The 16,552-nt window shown below is 36.8% G+C and overlaps 1 protein-coding gene across 3 annotated transcripts; it reads right to left on the reverse strand.

The window, feature by feature from the left end:
• Window positions 1-458: 458 nt before the first annotated feature.
• On the reverse strand, window positions 459-16,176 carry LOC116178452 (disks large homolog 5). Of its 3 annotated transcripts, XM_031497944.1 has the most exons (18): window positions 15,910-16,173; window positions 15,510-15,860; window positions 15,331-15,458; window positions 15,108-15,284; window positions 11,849-12,061; window positions 11,081-11,322; window positions 10,239-10,983; window positions 10,029-10,192; window positions 9,633-9,978; window positions 8,282-9,233; window positions 5,064-5,918; window positions 4,815-5,016; window positions 3,264-3,529; window positions 2,809-3,034; window positions 2,534-2,763; window positions 1,406-1,635; window positions 1,131-1,350; window positions 459-1,075 (listed from the first exon to the last, which is right to left on the reverse strand). In XM_031497944.1, exons 2-18 carry the CDS (start codon window positions 15,541-15,543, stop codon window positions 975-977), a joined length of 5,331 nt encoding a protein of 1,776 aa, XP_031353804.1. In that variant the 5' UTR covers window positions 15,544-15,860; window positions 15,910-16,173; the 3' UTR covers window positions 459-974. The 3 variants fall into 3 exon arrangements, with proteins under 3 accessions (XP_031353804.1, XP_031353803.1, XP_031353805.1); XM_031497943.1 differs by having other exon boundaries at window positions 15,510-16,173; XM_031497945.1 differs by lacking the exons at window positions 459-1,075; window positions 1,131-1,350 and having other exon boundaries at window positions 1,438-1,703; window positions 15,510-16,176.
• Window positions 16,177-16,552: the final 376 nt, after the last annotated feature.

The raw sequence follows: 16,552 nt of genomic DNA on the forward strand, positions 1-16,552 counted from the left end.
TACCCGAAAACTATAATGAGTGCCTTTAAGGCTGAACGCTTTCGCGGGAGAACGTATTCCATACCTCTCATTACTTTGCCAGAAGCCAAACTTGGCTTCAAAACATAATATATACCTACCTCAATTCAGAAAAAGATTTAATAGTCAATAATTACTAGGGTTCCAGTGCACATTTCAAAGAAACCTGTCGCTAGTTAATATATATGGATCAAAACCACAGCATTGTTCTCCAAAAATAACAAACGCAACGCCAAAGGTCTTCAAGTTTGTACTTTGGGATCGGTAAAATAAATGATTATAATTTCTACAGATGTGTTTCACCAATACCATCGCACTTTCCCTGTGATATCCCATACACATGTTGAACCTACCCATAAATCACACTACTATATTCAACTATTTCGCTCATCTGCTGTAAAAAATGTAGTATTTCCAAAGGAGCTATAAATCTAGAATATTTAGTTAAGAATTGTTTAATAAGCACTATCAATGTCAGTTTTCGCCATCCCAGGTTTTCACATCTTTTTTAGTAATAACATTTCTTGTACCTAGTATATATCGTATTAAATAATAAAATGACAAGCATTTAAATAAATAAACAACAGAAACACTAAAATCACATCCAAGAATAGAAAAAACTTAACATTACAACATATCTATATAAACTTTACAATTTTTTAATATCAATCAATTTCATTTGGTTTCTACACTAGCGTTTTTTAAACAACGTGGTAATGTAAAACGTACTTTCCACCATTAGCACTACCATATTCAGAGAATAATTAGCGTTGAAATGTTTATATTAAAAGCGCGCAATTACAATAACATACCATATAAAAGTGTTAAAAAAGTTTCCTCACTCAGATACCTTCTGAATTGTCTAAATAGGTACACTACAAATATCTCTAATTATTATTATTATTATATTATGGAAGACTCATTCGCTGCACTAAACGCTATAACAAACAGAAAAGTTAAGAAATATGAACCCATTGACTTTTATTATGTTCGGCGTCAATTGCTGCCTTTACTTGAGTGCACATGTAGGCGATGTTAACTCCAGCAGGGATGACCGCTAAGTAAAATCATAGTGTTAAAAAACAGGGTTAGCACCCAAAGTTTGTCTTTACCTGTAATTTGGTGTCTGTACTCAACTTCAAGTTTAAGGCAATGCTCATACATTTCTTTAGCTGCTTTCCCTGAGAGCTTATCTAAGGGATAACGAGTATCCTTAACCTCTTTAATCTGTTTAGTGCTCTTAAATTTAATCAACAACACTATTGGACATATTTGATGTCTGTGCAATTTTTCTACCGACGACACCGAAATATCTAACATACAATGCAAGTGCTGCAAAAAATTAAAAGCCAGTGTCAAAATAAACTAAAGCAGTAACACAAGTTACCGAATTGCAAACGGATCGTATAGCAGAAACAGTTGTGCATTCGAAGTAATTTCCTTTCCTTCGGTAGTCGACAATGAGATTATCGGCCAATTCTTGATCTAACGCCGCTTGAGAACAGTGCCTCGCCTCTTGAGTCACCTTTTGAAATTTCTCTGGGAAATCTGCCACTAACTTATCGACGACACATTCTGCGAGAGGTCCGAGAACCAGGACTGGACGAAATTCTGGAACTGTTTTCCAATTGATGCATTTGTACTATAATATAATTGTACATACGGGTGACCCATGAAGTGCGTATCTACATGGGAACGGAAGAATAAGTGGTTATGTTTTTATACATTTATCTTTGTGATGTATTTACAGGACTGGGTAAATTAAGTACTCAATGCACATTAAAGCTAAAAAATAATGCACAACCGGTTGCAAGACTACCTCGCAGATAACAGCAGCAGATGTCGGATGTGTGTCAGGAGAGGTTATAAAGATGTAAGTTTCTATTTTAATTTGATTTGAGCTAGCTAAACAGTTGTTTCATGTAGTGACTGCACGCCATTGCACATAGCAACATGTAGTAAAAGGGGAGGGGTCATATATGTATTAGAGTTTGCAACGCAATAGGTAAAGAAATATATGTCAAGTTGAATGTAACATTTCAAGTTAGTTTTCAATAAAAATAAATAAACAAGTTGTTCGCTTAAGTGTTAATATAAAACAGAATTTTCCTAAACAATTCCTCCGAAACTGTCCTCGAAATCTCGACACCTTTCTTGGGTCAAATGCCTAAGCTATCAGCTATCAAGTGTATAGAAAACGCTTGCACTTTAAGCACAACCATTTTGGCAAGAAATTGGTTTGCACGACAGACATGGGACAGCAGAAGGCTCGCAACATTTTTAGCACTTTCACCTTTGAACCCCACATAGCATGATGTTGAAGTTTTTGATTTGCGAACTTAGTGGAGTAAGGAGTCCTATTTCTTTATTCAATGTGAACCCAAAAAGATTCCCGGCCATTAGGAATTTTTTGTGAAAATTTCGAAACTAAGCATGTTTTTGTTAATGAATAAAATAAACATGCCTTCTAGAAACCCATCTGATGCATGCTTCTTGGGTCACACACATAACTTACAATCCAATTTTTCGACACGCTGATACGAACACAGTGATAAATCTTCATGTAAAGTCCCATTATCAGAATACCATCCGGAGGAAACATTACAAAAACTTGCCAGCTCTTTGGAGTCACGTGATCCACTACGCTGATGTTTCTTACGTCGGAAGAAACTCCGTCGAGCTGAAGTTGATCCTCTCGTTTCCAAATCGCCTGTACTTCGTTTTAACAATAACTCTTCTTCTACCCTATCAACGAAACATTACATTTTTACATATCAAAATCTTATTTACTTGTATTTGCTTGGTATAATGCCGCATTGTTGACGATGTCCGTCATTATCAAGTTTCCAAGCACGCCAATGTCCCGGTACACCGTTAAACATCGTATTATCGACGTATAACACGTCGTCCTTGTTGAAGCAGAGCTGCAAGCTATCTGTAAGCTCGCTTCCGCTTCTGTCAAACAAACAGCGGATGTACAAACTATCACCAGGCTTATCCTTAACCTCATTATAACCTAAAATAGCTTTGGTAATTACAAAGACTGTAAGCCCAAAACAAACTGAGAAAGGAACTTGCAGCCAAGAAAATAAAAAAATTATGAATGTTCAAAACCCGCTGAGATAAAAAGCAAGAACCCTATCCAGCTGCGCACCATCTACAAAATATCCTAAAACATTTTTCTTCCCACTAAGATTCATTTCTATGTTTGCTTGTTTCGGGCTGTAAACGAAAGTTAGTCATACGATCTATCCTGTAGTGTGCCAAAACCGTCACTTTATCGGCAGGTTTGGCCAACTCATAAGCTGCCTCTTCTGCTGTCGCTTGACGAAGATCGCTTCCATTGTACTCTAAAATTTGGTCACCCGTTCTTAGGCCTGCATGATATGCCAAAGAATCGGGTTGCACAGAGTGTATAAAAATACCGACAGCATTTCCTCCAACTAGCGAAATTCCTAGATTTGATGTTTTTAATGTCTCAATATATAAGTAACGTGGTTCATCATCATTTCTGCAAGCAAAAATTGTGGCAGTTTTAATTATGTTAAGACGATAGTGGTACAAAATGGGCAACTGATTTGGAAATAGATATTATGGTTCGGTAATAAAAAAAAGAGGGAGCACTAAATATAAATATAGAGAGAATTGCGGTCACAGAACACCTGATGCCGGTCTGCAATTGTATATTTTTTATATTAAACCATATTATTTTAGACCGCCATCAGGGGTTCTGTGACCGGTATTCTCTCCTGGCGAACATTATAGTGGCATTTAATAAGAAGTAGACATAGGGATTTTACGTACATTATTTTTCTCTAGAACACCTAGAACGAAAAATCGTTAATAAATATTAAAAATAATAAAGGTCCCAGAACCTTGCGGCACACCTCTTTGAAGTTTAAGAATCTTGGATGTATTTCCATCAACCTTTACAGCTTGCATTCTATCGCTCAAATATGATTTGATCAATGCAGTGAAACAGCAACGAAACATTCGCTTCATTTATAGAATTCATTACAACAGAATATGATTCTTTTTTTTGTAAATGTAAGCTGGTCGCTAGTAATCCCACAAATGCTCTCAAAATATATCGGTTTAACCAGAATATAAAGGGAAGCAGAGATATTCTACATTACTGAATATCAGTAAATGAAGGATTGTAGGGTTGTTAGTAACACTACACTCAATGCATTCAGGAAGCAATATCGAGCTTAAATTTATACCTTCAAAAAGAAGGCAAACAATGTTTATATTAGTGGAGCATCAAACATACAAAAGGCTGCTTGGGATGTAATTGAAAAATGCAAATTAGAAACGAAGTAAGCAAATAAGTGAGCAACCATAAGGTTTTCAGTAGTTTTTTTTCCTTCCTTGTAATCAATGAAGACCCTAGAGCTACTCTCGGTTGTAAGAGGGCAACTTTTATTTAAATTTTGATTTGAATGTTTTAACGTTTTAATTAAATTTCACTTCCCCCTTCTCAATTTGTTGTGTTTTATTTATGTTGGTTTAAATGATCCTCCGAGTGACGAATTTATGCAGAACGTACCACATATTAACCATGCGGCAAAAATCGGCCGTTATGACTGGACACGGCGAAACGAGGTACGTTTTGTCTAACGCTCCGTCCTCACTTCTACCGCTCACGTAGGACGGTGCGTAGATAGGTTCCAAACACGGTACGCTTTGATGGCGGCGGAAATTTTAAATGGTTGTTTTTTGAGAAAATAAGTTATACACCAAATGAAAACGTTGATAATAGCCCTAGCGAATACTTTCTCTGGTAATTTACATACCGGCTGGTGCTATTTTGGCGTGAGTTAGGTGGTGGTTGTGACTTCCTACTTAAAGTGTTTTGATTCGCAAGAGGAACATTTCGAGAATTATGATGAGATTTTCGTACTCCTTTGGGTGAATTGCAAGGTGTTGGTTCGCCATCTCCTTCGTCATTAGAACTTGAACCAGTACACGATCCGGAATCTTGAAGTTCGTGATATTCTAAAAGTCAGATTAATTAATTTTCCTGTGATAACTATGGCACCTACTGTCGGGGCTGTATTGAACTAGCATGGTAATAGAATTTCCACATTGCCGCAGAACATTGGCCGCCAAATTATAGGTAGCTTTCCTCATGTTAATGCCGCAAACTTCCAGTAACTGATCACCTATTTGTAATCCGACCCGACTAGCTAAACTGTTATCGTTCACCGTCGATACAAATATTCCGCCGCTTTCCGGACAATTAATTTGGATACCTAAGGGTTCGTTTGATTTGTCAATATGAACTCGTCTCAACTCGCCGGGTAGGGGTTTTTGTGGCCAACAATAGTCCGGAACGCTGTTTCTTTTGTCCCTATTACCCGGGCTTAGAACTTCCACTTGAAAAATAGGCATCGGGCTACCTCTCTCCGACGTGTGCTCAATGCTACCAGTACTAACTTTCCCAGCAGAATTCTTCGACGTTACACTCGGGTTTGACGGAATACGAAATCTTGGATTCTCTTTCTTTCGAGGAAATGTACCGCCTTCGTAACCCGATGTATAATTCACAGGTATCATGTCGGAATCTCGATAAGGTACGTGAGCGTGCGGTGGAATACTGTTCATTCCCATGGTAGCTTTTTTTGGATAGTTGGCTTCCACTGAGGGGCTATGAGAATGAAATGTGGAGTAAGGCGGTTCGAAACAGAAGCTTTCCCGCGAATGACTGGTTGGAAAGTTTAGCGGCGATGGGTTCGAATGAGGGTGGGGATGTGGGTGGAATGGAAACGGGATACGCTGTTGTGGTCCGAAGAGTTGCGAATGAATTCGAGAGTGTGATGTTGGAACGCCAGACATTGACTGGATGTCATGATTTAAGGTGCTATCACGTTCCGAATCCGATACATATTTCATAGCACCTACAACAATTTAACTTATTAGTGACGGGTCACATACAGGGTGGCTTATTTGCTGTGCACGGCATTGGAATCCTTCAAAGGTTGATTGCTTTATTACTATAGCACGTTCGTACCTCCAGATGAAGTATAAGATCTTATGGACAAAATGCCTCTTTTACTAAAATCAAGATAAGAATTTATAGGAAATAAATTGGACTCAAATTCGCGGAGTTTTTTTGTGAAGAATCGAGCCCTCTCCGTTTTGAAATAAATGTATAGAGGTAATTTTTAAACACAGGATGTTCCGAATCAAGTGGAATTGCATGGGCAACTTCATGATTATGAAAGATAGATTGGATTCGAGTAAAATTTCGTATAAAAAATTTGTAAAATCAACCCGCCAACTTCATTTTGACATCATTTTTACCACCCGCATGTTAATAAGGGTGTATTGCAATGAGGTAAAAAAACCCACTTTTTTTAAGGAAATACACGTTTTGAAGCACCAGGAATCCGAATCAAACAAAATCTTGATGATGGTCTGTCTATTGGTCCGCCTGTACTTTCATTTCTGGCTAAACGACTAAACCTATTCGAACCAAATTTGGTACACATATTCTTAGACATAAAAGATAGGGCTTGCCAGTCTTTGGACAAAACGCGCATGCGCAGGTGTGCGGGTGGTATCTGTGCTAGCCACAGCAACAGCAAATTTTTTAGTTTGTCCTACTAAAAAGAGAAACCTTCACATTAAAGGGGAGATTTAAACTTTAAAATCAGATGGTTTCAGTTCTTTTTAAATAACTTTTAATCTGATTCGAATTTTCAAAACACGCAAGACTGCACAACTTTGATCATTTAACCTAGTGTCAATATTCAATAATAACAAAGTTACCTATGCAATTCCACTCAATCTGGAACACCCTGTATGCTACAGTTTTTGACAAGTATCAAAACTTTCATTTCAAATTCAATATTTCATTTTGTTATTAATGTTATTATTATTAAAAGCACAACATGAAATACAGTTTCCTTTAAAAATATTAAAACTCAAAATGGAGAATATGTCTTTTATAGGAATGCAACCACCAGCTTTTGAAGAAAAGTCATTTTCAGATGTGTAAATATGTGGTAACACCTCAGGTAGCACTATATAAAGGTAACAATTGCATGATTCAATTTAATTTCCAATAGGCACATCTTTTGCATTTAATTGGCATCGTAACTGATTCCATGCTGTATGTAGCAAATACGTCACCACCTATACATGAAATAGGTTATGCACATTTTGCTATACACCCCAATTTACTGATTCAAATCCAATATCTCGTTGACCTGAGGATTGCACCCCCAAATGAAAACGTTGATAATAGCTCTTAAAAAAATATTTTTCAAAACTCACGAACATTTGATAACTCTGTAAAACACAGAGAAACACGAGGAACAACTAATGTTAATCAGCCCAGTCCCTATATTATAAGAGCTAAAATTTTCAATAGTCTGCCATTAAAACGACCAACAACTTCCATACGTTCAAACGTAATCTAGTAAGTTTCCTTTTAGACAAGATGTTCTATAACGTTGAAGAACTCTTAAATGATCCTGATGCACCTACTCATATTTGACTTTGTCCTATACATTTTTATGTCGTAACAGGATTAGGAAACAGGCAGTGCAATAGGCAGGTTCGACATTTACATATTTATTTTTACTGAAATCGGGAGATCTTCCTTAAGGAATGTTAAGATAAGTCACGATTCATGAAAGGAAGAATGTTTATCTTGCATCATTCAATATCCTGTGTGCCACATAAATGCATTACAAATACGTTTCTTGAGTATCTAGAATTCTGTATGCAACAATTACAAATCGAGATAGTGGGTTCATTACAGATTCCTGTATAATAATTAACAAAGGTAAAAAACTGACATTATTATTCATCTTTCTTGATGGTAGAGACATCTACGTCTTGCAATTCAAACTATTGAAAACCGTCACATGTCCTGCCATATAACCTGCGCTTCTGATAGTTATAAATTCAATGGTACAAGGAAGTAGAAGAAACATCTATGCAAATACTGTGTGACCAAGTAACAACTCAAAACACAAAATGCACTCACATATGCAACGAGATGTTGGTTCTCTGCTTCCAAATAAACATCTAAAGGAGTAAAAAAAATGTAACCTATTTATTAATTACGTGATCCCAGGGAGCGATTACCTACCTACATTATATTATTTCATGACTGTGTACACAGAGTAATTGTGGAATTATCAGTATTTTGGAAACTATGGAATTAAACTGAATAAAAAATGATGTAGGTACCAACTTTACCGCTCCCAAGAACGTATTTGTATTTAGTATATATCACAAGCACACCTACCTGTTTTATTTTTTCTGTAAAAGTTCAAATATTCCTCGTTAATCAACACAGGTTTACTAACAGGAAAATCTAAACTATTGTCCGAATTTATACTAAGTCTATTATTGGGATCTCGTGATGTTTCATATTCCGACATCTTATTACTCCTTAATTTTTCAAAGGAGTCGTTAACAGTGCTAAACTTTGGAAACTGTGAGCTGTTATCCATACTTTTATACACAGTGTGGCGATTTAAATTTTGAGCGACAGATAAAGGTATGGGAGTAGAATTGCGATTCGAATTATTCGGGAAGCAGTAGGTTTCGTTGCTGTGATCGGAAGTTAGTAATAAACTTAAAGGTGGCCTTTCCTTTGTCCTTTCGACAATAGTTCCAGTTGCGTTTTGAAGTACATTAGTTGTTCTTGCTTTGGGCCAAGTTCCGCCATTTTTCTCTTGAATTGACATTTCTTTGGAATGTCTTTTGTTGCGTTTTGCTGTGTTTGTGTTATCACCATGATAACTATCAATAACTAGATCTAATTCGGCAATGGCTTGCTCTTGCTCAAACGTATTAGCGCTCAGATCTAAGGGATTTGGGGAACTGTTACGATATTTCTTTTTTTCTTCACTTCTGGTGCGATCCTTAGAATGCCGTCGTCCGCGGACCATATCCAATTTCTCCCTTAGCCAAGCTCCGCTATTTTTTTCGTGGCTGCCACTTTTTGACACTCTGTAATCTGCGGTGAGGTAATGACGGTTCACTTCATTTCTCATAAAATCGTGATCGTCCGTTTGTGAACTTCGGTTTTCCTTTTTGTATCTTTGCGCTGGCATGAATACGTTAGTTGTACATTCGGGATCCAGATAACTCGTTTTTAAAGTGGTAATTGTAATTATATCAGTCCTGTTATCATTTAAAATAGACATCCCCTCGTGTAAACTTTCTAACCGATCCATAGATTTATTATTAATCTGGAATGAAAAATTAATTACTACATAATTAGAATAATAATGCACATAATGGCACTGTTCAAAATTAAAGATCGATTACTTAAAAATAGTAATTGCTGCCATTGCTTTGAGCGCCCAACTGCTACATCTGATCACTACAGCATAGACTATTATTATTATTGTTATTATTATGTCTGTGTTTCTTATGAGAACTCAGATCTAGCCTGGTGAACTAATCGCACGGATTAAAACCAAGTAACGCTTAGTGTTTGTGTCTTTACGTCGTTCGTATATATAATAAATAATAATAGCATAGTAGAAGTTAAAATCAGTATCCATTTTTTTAATTTTTCTGTTTGCATAATCAATCGACCTTTACTTTTAAGTCGTGCCTTGCACCATAATAGTAATGTAACTTACACTTAAAACACGATCTCCTACAACTAAGCTATTATCTTTCGCGGCTAAGCTACCTTCGCTGATTTTTCCAATATACACTCCCGACTCCAACATTAAACCGTGACAACCGGCAGCCAGTCGTGCTGTATAGATCCACCTGGCTACACGCGAATTATTTTGGAAACTGGGCGGTGACCTAACAACATTTTGAGTACTTCTAGAGTTTTGAGACAGCCAAGCAGGAGATCGCCTTCTTCGTACAATGATATGTGCGACAGGTAAGCTTGACCTTAGAGTTTCTATAACCATTCTCTTCGAAACGGACGTGCAATCTAAATTATTTACTCGAGCTATACAGTCATTTGGCCTAAAGTAAACTAATCTGAACAACCCCAGATATCATTTTCATTTACTAACCTCAACTTCCCATCAGCTACAGACCCTTTGAGAACGGATGCCACATAAATGCCACTATCGTTAGGATAATGAGGATCTTCTCGACCACCAACCAATTCAATTCCAAGATCGATATCATTTGATAATCCAGACAGATCCATTTCAAGTATTTCAGTCTCCCACTCCTAAACAAATAAGAATCAAACTCAAAATTAAAATCAAGTGACTCACCTGCATATCACTATCAATTGCACTGTCACGAGAATTGTTATGTTCCAATCCATGAAAGTGATTAAACTGAGCCTCTTTTTCCGCGTGAACCTCTAACGCTTCCTTTAGCATTTTCACCTCCTTAACCAATTCGTTCCTTTGTTTTTTTATAGCATCCGATTCTCTGAGAGCCTCGGCTAATTCACTAACGGCACGATCTCTTTCCTTCCGCATATTATCACATAATGTCCTAATACTTTCACGTTCTAATACTATTTTATCACGTTCTGAAAATGCCCAATCTCGCCTACCCTTCGAAACCTCCGCCTCTTGTATCGCCTCGGACAGCTCCGTTTGTACTTTATCCAAATTTTTCCTGAGAGATTCTAATTCTTGATTCGCCTGGTCTAAATTGTCCAACCTCTGACGCTGGCTTAAACTTCGAGAGTCAGCCTGTATTTCTTTTCTTGCCGCATTTTCGCCTACAAATGTGATGTTATCTAATCTACTCTTGAGCGAATCGTGATTGTCGTCTTTTGAGGCGTTATATTCTCCAAATTTTTCTCTCAAATCATTACACTCCTTCAGTGCTTTGTCCCTGTCGTGCAAGGCACTTGCGATTTCACGGCGTAACGTTTCCATTTGATAATTTAATTGTTTCTTCTCTTCTAGAAGCTCTTTATTATCAGCTTCGAGAAGTTTAATCTTTTTAAACGACTGCGCGAGATCGTCACTTAATTTTTCCATTTCCTTATGGACGGTATCACTGCAATTCGGACGATAAAATGCCACTTCACACATATTTATTTTAATGTTTTTATTAATTACCTACCCAAAATCAAATTGATTACACAATATCTTACCGTTCGCTCATGATCAGGTTGTATTCGGCCATGGCAGCATTGCGTTCATCTGTCAATCTTTTAACCTCTTTATTCGCTTTCATTCGAAATGCCATAGTTTGATTTACTTCTTTCACAGCCTCTTCGTATTGTTGTTGTACTTTTTGAAAAGCCTCGCGGTATTTTATACAGTCCCTAGCTGTCTTATCATATTTGCCATGCACTAAAGCTATTTGTTGGCGGACATTTACCACTTCACGCATCTGGTAAAAAATATAACGGATTACAAAAGTACCAGCCAAATTCGGTTTTGCACATTTAAACAAAAGCACGACAAACCTTACCACATTCTGTTAAAATTGCTGAAAAACTCGCCTACAAAGTTGCCCACCCTTAAAATTTCAGAAAAATCCGTCCATGAGCATGAATAAGAAAGTTGGGTCAGTGCATGAGCAATCTTTTTTTAGCACGTGCACATAATAAATAATGGCTTAATTCGGAATAGTGGGGGTACTAGCTAGAGTTGGAACCGAGGTTCGAACACTTTAAAAATCGATTTGCCCGGTTGAACTATGAGGTTACTAATTTTGTTGGTTTTCAATTCATCATAAACTTTAGGCGCATTTAATTAAAATTCTCGACAAGTGGGAGTAACAACTGTATCTGATAACCTCCAATGTTTCCATGGAAATTAAGTGTTGAACAAGTTTAACAGTAAGGTGAAAGAATGAAGAGTCATTCACCCTTTAGAGAAAGGGTGTATTAAGTTCACCATTCACCAATACGTACAGCATTATTCCGTTCTTGATTGACCTCTTCAAACTGCTTGTTAAGGCGGTTACTTTCGTCTTGAGCTAGTTCTAACTTGGTTATGGCCTGAGAATGGGATGCTAAAAGATCATCGTAACGCTTTCTTAAAGCGTCATAGTCGTCGCGCACAACTTCGTTTCTACGTGCCAACATATATAGAGACTCCGAGTTGCTGTTTTCGGATACCAAAACCTACAAATGAATGAACATCAGCATAATTAGCGCACATACAGGGTATCTATAAAAGAACTCCGGGGTTTTAAGACAAAATATTTTAATACAGTAAAAAATGTACATACATGTTTTATACATGATTAGAAAGCTTACATTTTCAAGATTTTTTAACAACTTAGTAAAGTTCAATGTGAGCTCCGTTAGTTAGTTAGTCCAGACGACACTGACTGCCTGCCGCAGCCGTTACGTCATTTCACGGTCAACGCTCCGCAGCGCTGCCAACTGTTGAGAGAAACATTCCCAATTCGTATGAGTAAAACTCTTTGAGCTGCTTGTTTCAAAGGAATTGATCAAATTTTGCTATCTTTTATAGTTTAAAAAATATTAATTTTTTAAACCCCGGAGTTCTTTTATAGACTCCCTGTACTATGTCAATGTTGCGATTGTTATTACAGTTCTTGATAGATATTAGAAAGAGTTCTGACAAGTACCGAGTACCTTTAAAGGATAATGCGACATTTTATACAAAACTTTAAAATATGTAGGTACCATCAAAAATACCAAATACGTCCCCAACGACAAAAGTTACGAAAAAGTCTGAAATCTGATACGCCATTACAGAAACTCACAATTTGTCTGAAAAATTGGGTTGGTTAGTGATTGTAGGGCTTCGGTGTTCAATGATCGAGGAGTTGTGTAACGTCAGAAGATGGCTTGAATTATTCCTTATATCAATTTGATGATGACAGCTCCAAGTGAGCATCCACACTAAGAGCAGCATCTTGTGTTTGAGCCGCTTAAGGCGACCTGTAATGGTGGATGACTAGGCTCCTTAAAGTGGCGAAAATACCCTGGTTTGGTCAGAATTTGAAACGGAAGGTCGAGACCAGCCGATCTCGATCAATTGGCTGTGTGGTTAGGTCAGACTGACGACTGGGTGAGCTTCCTGAAGTTTGTGGTAACACACTGACTAGCGGAAGGTAGGGGCCGTTCAAGCACCTTCAGGAGTTATATCCTTTTAGTAGCCCTGGCGACATTACAGAAGTCCCCTCCTGAGGCTCCGTGGTGGCTAGAAGGCTAAGGGGGCAAATAAAAATGTAAACGCACTTCTGGTCCTGAACAGAAGAGGAGAAGAAAATGTGCAGGCATACCAGCATCATATGTGGACATCAAGAAGGCGAGGTCAGACAACTCAACTCTTGTTCAACCTCAAAACACGAAAGGGCTATAACACCCCCAACCAACAGCGGGTCCACCCAGCAAACATAGTTAAAAAAGAAACTGTCGTAAGGCAACTCACAGCTAACCTTGGATAAAAAAATAACTGGATTGCTAGCAAAATCACATTTATGAAGCCAACATCTACAAGTTAATACAGTGGCTCAAAAAACAGCTAAAAATATATATATTTTAAAAGTGTTGCAACATGAGGTATCTAGTAAGGTACTGCAATCTGTTTATTTTGCTATCTGTCATTCTGTAATGTCTCATTCTGTACTTGCATGGGGTCACGCAGCAGATAGTCATAGGGTATTTAGTCTACAGAGAAGAGCGGTAAGAATTCTAGGTCATGTCGGATACAGAGATAACTGTAGAGATTTGTTTAAAAAATTCGAAATCCTTACTTCTCCGTCACTATATATTTTAGAATGCGTTCTATATGTACATACAAGGAAAGACCAGTACTTACAACATAGAGATCTACACTCTCATGACACCCGATCAAAAAATAAGTTGTACACAAACCAATACCGACTAACAAGAACCCTAAACAGTCATTGTCGGCAATCTATTAATTATTATAATCATCTTCCCGACAAAATAACAACTCTGAAGTATGATAACTTCAAACGTGCAGTAAAGAAGTGGCTAATCGGAAAAGCATTCATGATCAAGAAAACATGTGCATGTGCAGGGTGTTTCATTTTCGACACCATTCTAGGGTAATTGTTAGTCTCGTTGTTAGTACTATTCTAAAAGTAATAATAATAATAATGCTCTTTATTTTGCAAACAATGCTAACATTACACTGTATAGCAAAAGGTGTCAAAGAAAATAACATAAGTTCTGTTTGGATCAAACTTAAAATGGTAAAATCAAAATTTGAAAATATTCGCTCGTTTAAGAGATACAAACAGAAATTAAAAAAATGTCAATGTCGATATGCCTCTATTTTCTTAGTTAAGAGAGATACAAAAAAATGTTTATGACAAAAATTTTTTATAATGATTGTTTAATAATCTGTCGTGTTCAAAATAAGTATAAGGGGTCAGGGAAAAAATTATTGGACCACATTTCTCACACCCTACATATTTTAATCTAAAAAGAATATTAAATTATCTTTTCAAAAAAATAACACCACAGAGATGATATTCAAAAAAGAATAAAGATTTTAAAAAATGTAAAACAAAGAAAAAATCCTATAATCCAATCGGCCCCAATTGTGAATCGAAACCATCCGAGGACACTCAAGACACATAAAAAAAATTGCAGTTCGGTCATAGGGAAGAATTTTATACAAGTACCTAAAGAAGTAAGAAAATAAGTGTTTTCAGTAGCTCTTTTTCCTTGTAAGCAATGAAGACCCTAGCGCTCTTCTCGGTTGTTAGAAAGCTGCTTTTATTTGAATTTGAATGTAACAACTTAAATAAGTTTTGCTCAGTGAAAGATATCGACTTGTTTCACGATCCCCGAAATGTAATAGTTAATCAAATTATGTCCAGAGCCCCAGTGCCATGAAATTGGAATTTTCTTATTATGTATGGTGTGTGGTTAAACAAATAAATAAATAAAAAAACCACAAGGCAAAATGGAACTTGATTATGCCCCGCCACACTAGAGAATCCATCACAGAACCATCTCGTCATTTGGCGTTGGGCGTAACCATGGAGACGGTACAAAGGGTTAACCCGAAATTCAGAGTCCAAAGCACCTTTTTCTGCTAAATAGGGCATTGAGTTAATTGTCGGACCTCTTTTCTAAAATTCCAAAAGTCCATATAGGACAAACTCTAATTATAATTTCAAAGTTTGTACCTAACTTCACTTCGAAAGCAAATGCCTACCTCTTGCTGTCGATGTAACTCTGATAGTTCAGTCCGTAATGACTGAATATCCTGCTCTAATCTTTGATTTTCACTAAGTACGTCACCATACTTAGTACGTAAAGTGGCAGAATCTTGCGAAGATACTTCCAATTGATTCATTGCTGCTCGATGTTGATTCCTAAAGTACTCCAATTCCTAGAAGAGAGACGTAAGAATTATAAACAAGCACGCTAAACCGTACCTTCAACGCGTGATCACATCTCCGCCGCAACGTGGTAAGCTCATTACTAGCCTTATCGTATTGCTGTTTAAGCGTTTCATAATCACGAGGAGATCCCGGATTTAAAGAATAGTTTCGGGTCAACGTACCTGCAAATTGGTTAAAACATATTTTACTTAAACGAAGAGTACGAAACTCACCATTGCTACCAGAAGAATCTGCATTTGAAGCCATAGCTTATGTTAAACGCCATAAAAATACTAATTAGAAATTCACTAATTAGAAAGTTTCATTATTGCTGAACTTAAGAAGCTACAACTTCCTCAATTAAAAACGTTCCAGTTTGTTAATTATTAATTATTTCTGCCGTTGTGGAGGTATTAAACGAGCCGAAGGTTATACAATTTCCCAATTTTTTCAATAAATCCTTGCCAACAATGACGAAAAATGAGGGCATAAGAAGTTGTAATGCATTTTACAGCCTTTCTTTTGAACTGTCACTCGCTCTTGATTTACCTACTTAACCTTTTACTTACATTTTTGATACAATTCTGGAATTTCAACTGAAATCTGTTTACATAATAAAAAGTTCAAACTTACAAAATAAACCGGACGTGTTTGGTGTTAGATTTTACATTTTTTTACAACCTACACTACACGATTGCCAAACGAACGAAAATTTGTTATTCGTGATCGTGGATTATAGTGACGTAACTTGTATTTTCTCTGATTTGAAATTGTAGCCCCACAGAATTGTTGGTTAATTAATCCTGTGGTAGCCGTGATCGTAACCAGGTATGGAAACTACTACATAAAATGTATTCGAGTACCTATAACGTCAATATGATTTCATTATATTTCCTATTTTTAAATTAAATTATACTGCAGGTATAATAAAAAATACTATAAGATACACGTATATACAGGGTGTCCCTAAAAGGTCTGTACAACGCGCTACCAGGGGTTCTTGGTATCAAAATAGGACGATTTAACCCAACTTACCTCTATCCAAAAGTGCTTCGGTAAGGCGCTATCTACCGCCAAAGATTTTAAAAAAAAATCGTTATTTTTATTTTATCGGAAAATGGTTTTGCCGATTAAAATGAAATTCGGGATGTGAATGTCTAATGTAAAAAGGGTCTTTGTGATATCGACGTTTTGATTGTAGTTGCTATGTAGGTGGTAAAATACTGACCATCCACATCTGAAGAGGTCTAAAACTTTTTAACTACTATTTTGACGG

This window comes from Photinus pyralis, unplaced genomic scaffold (assembly GCF_008802855.1).
Source record: "Photinus pyralis isolate 1611_PpyrPB1 unplaced genomic scaffold, Ppyr1.3 Ppyr1.4_LG8, whole genome shotgun sequence".
NCBI lineage: Eukaryota > Metazoa > Arthropoda > Insecta > Coleoptera > Lampyridae > Photinus > Photinus pyralis.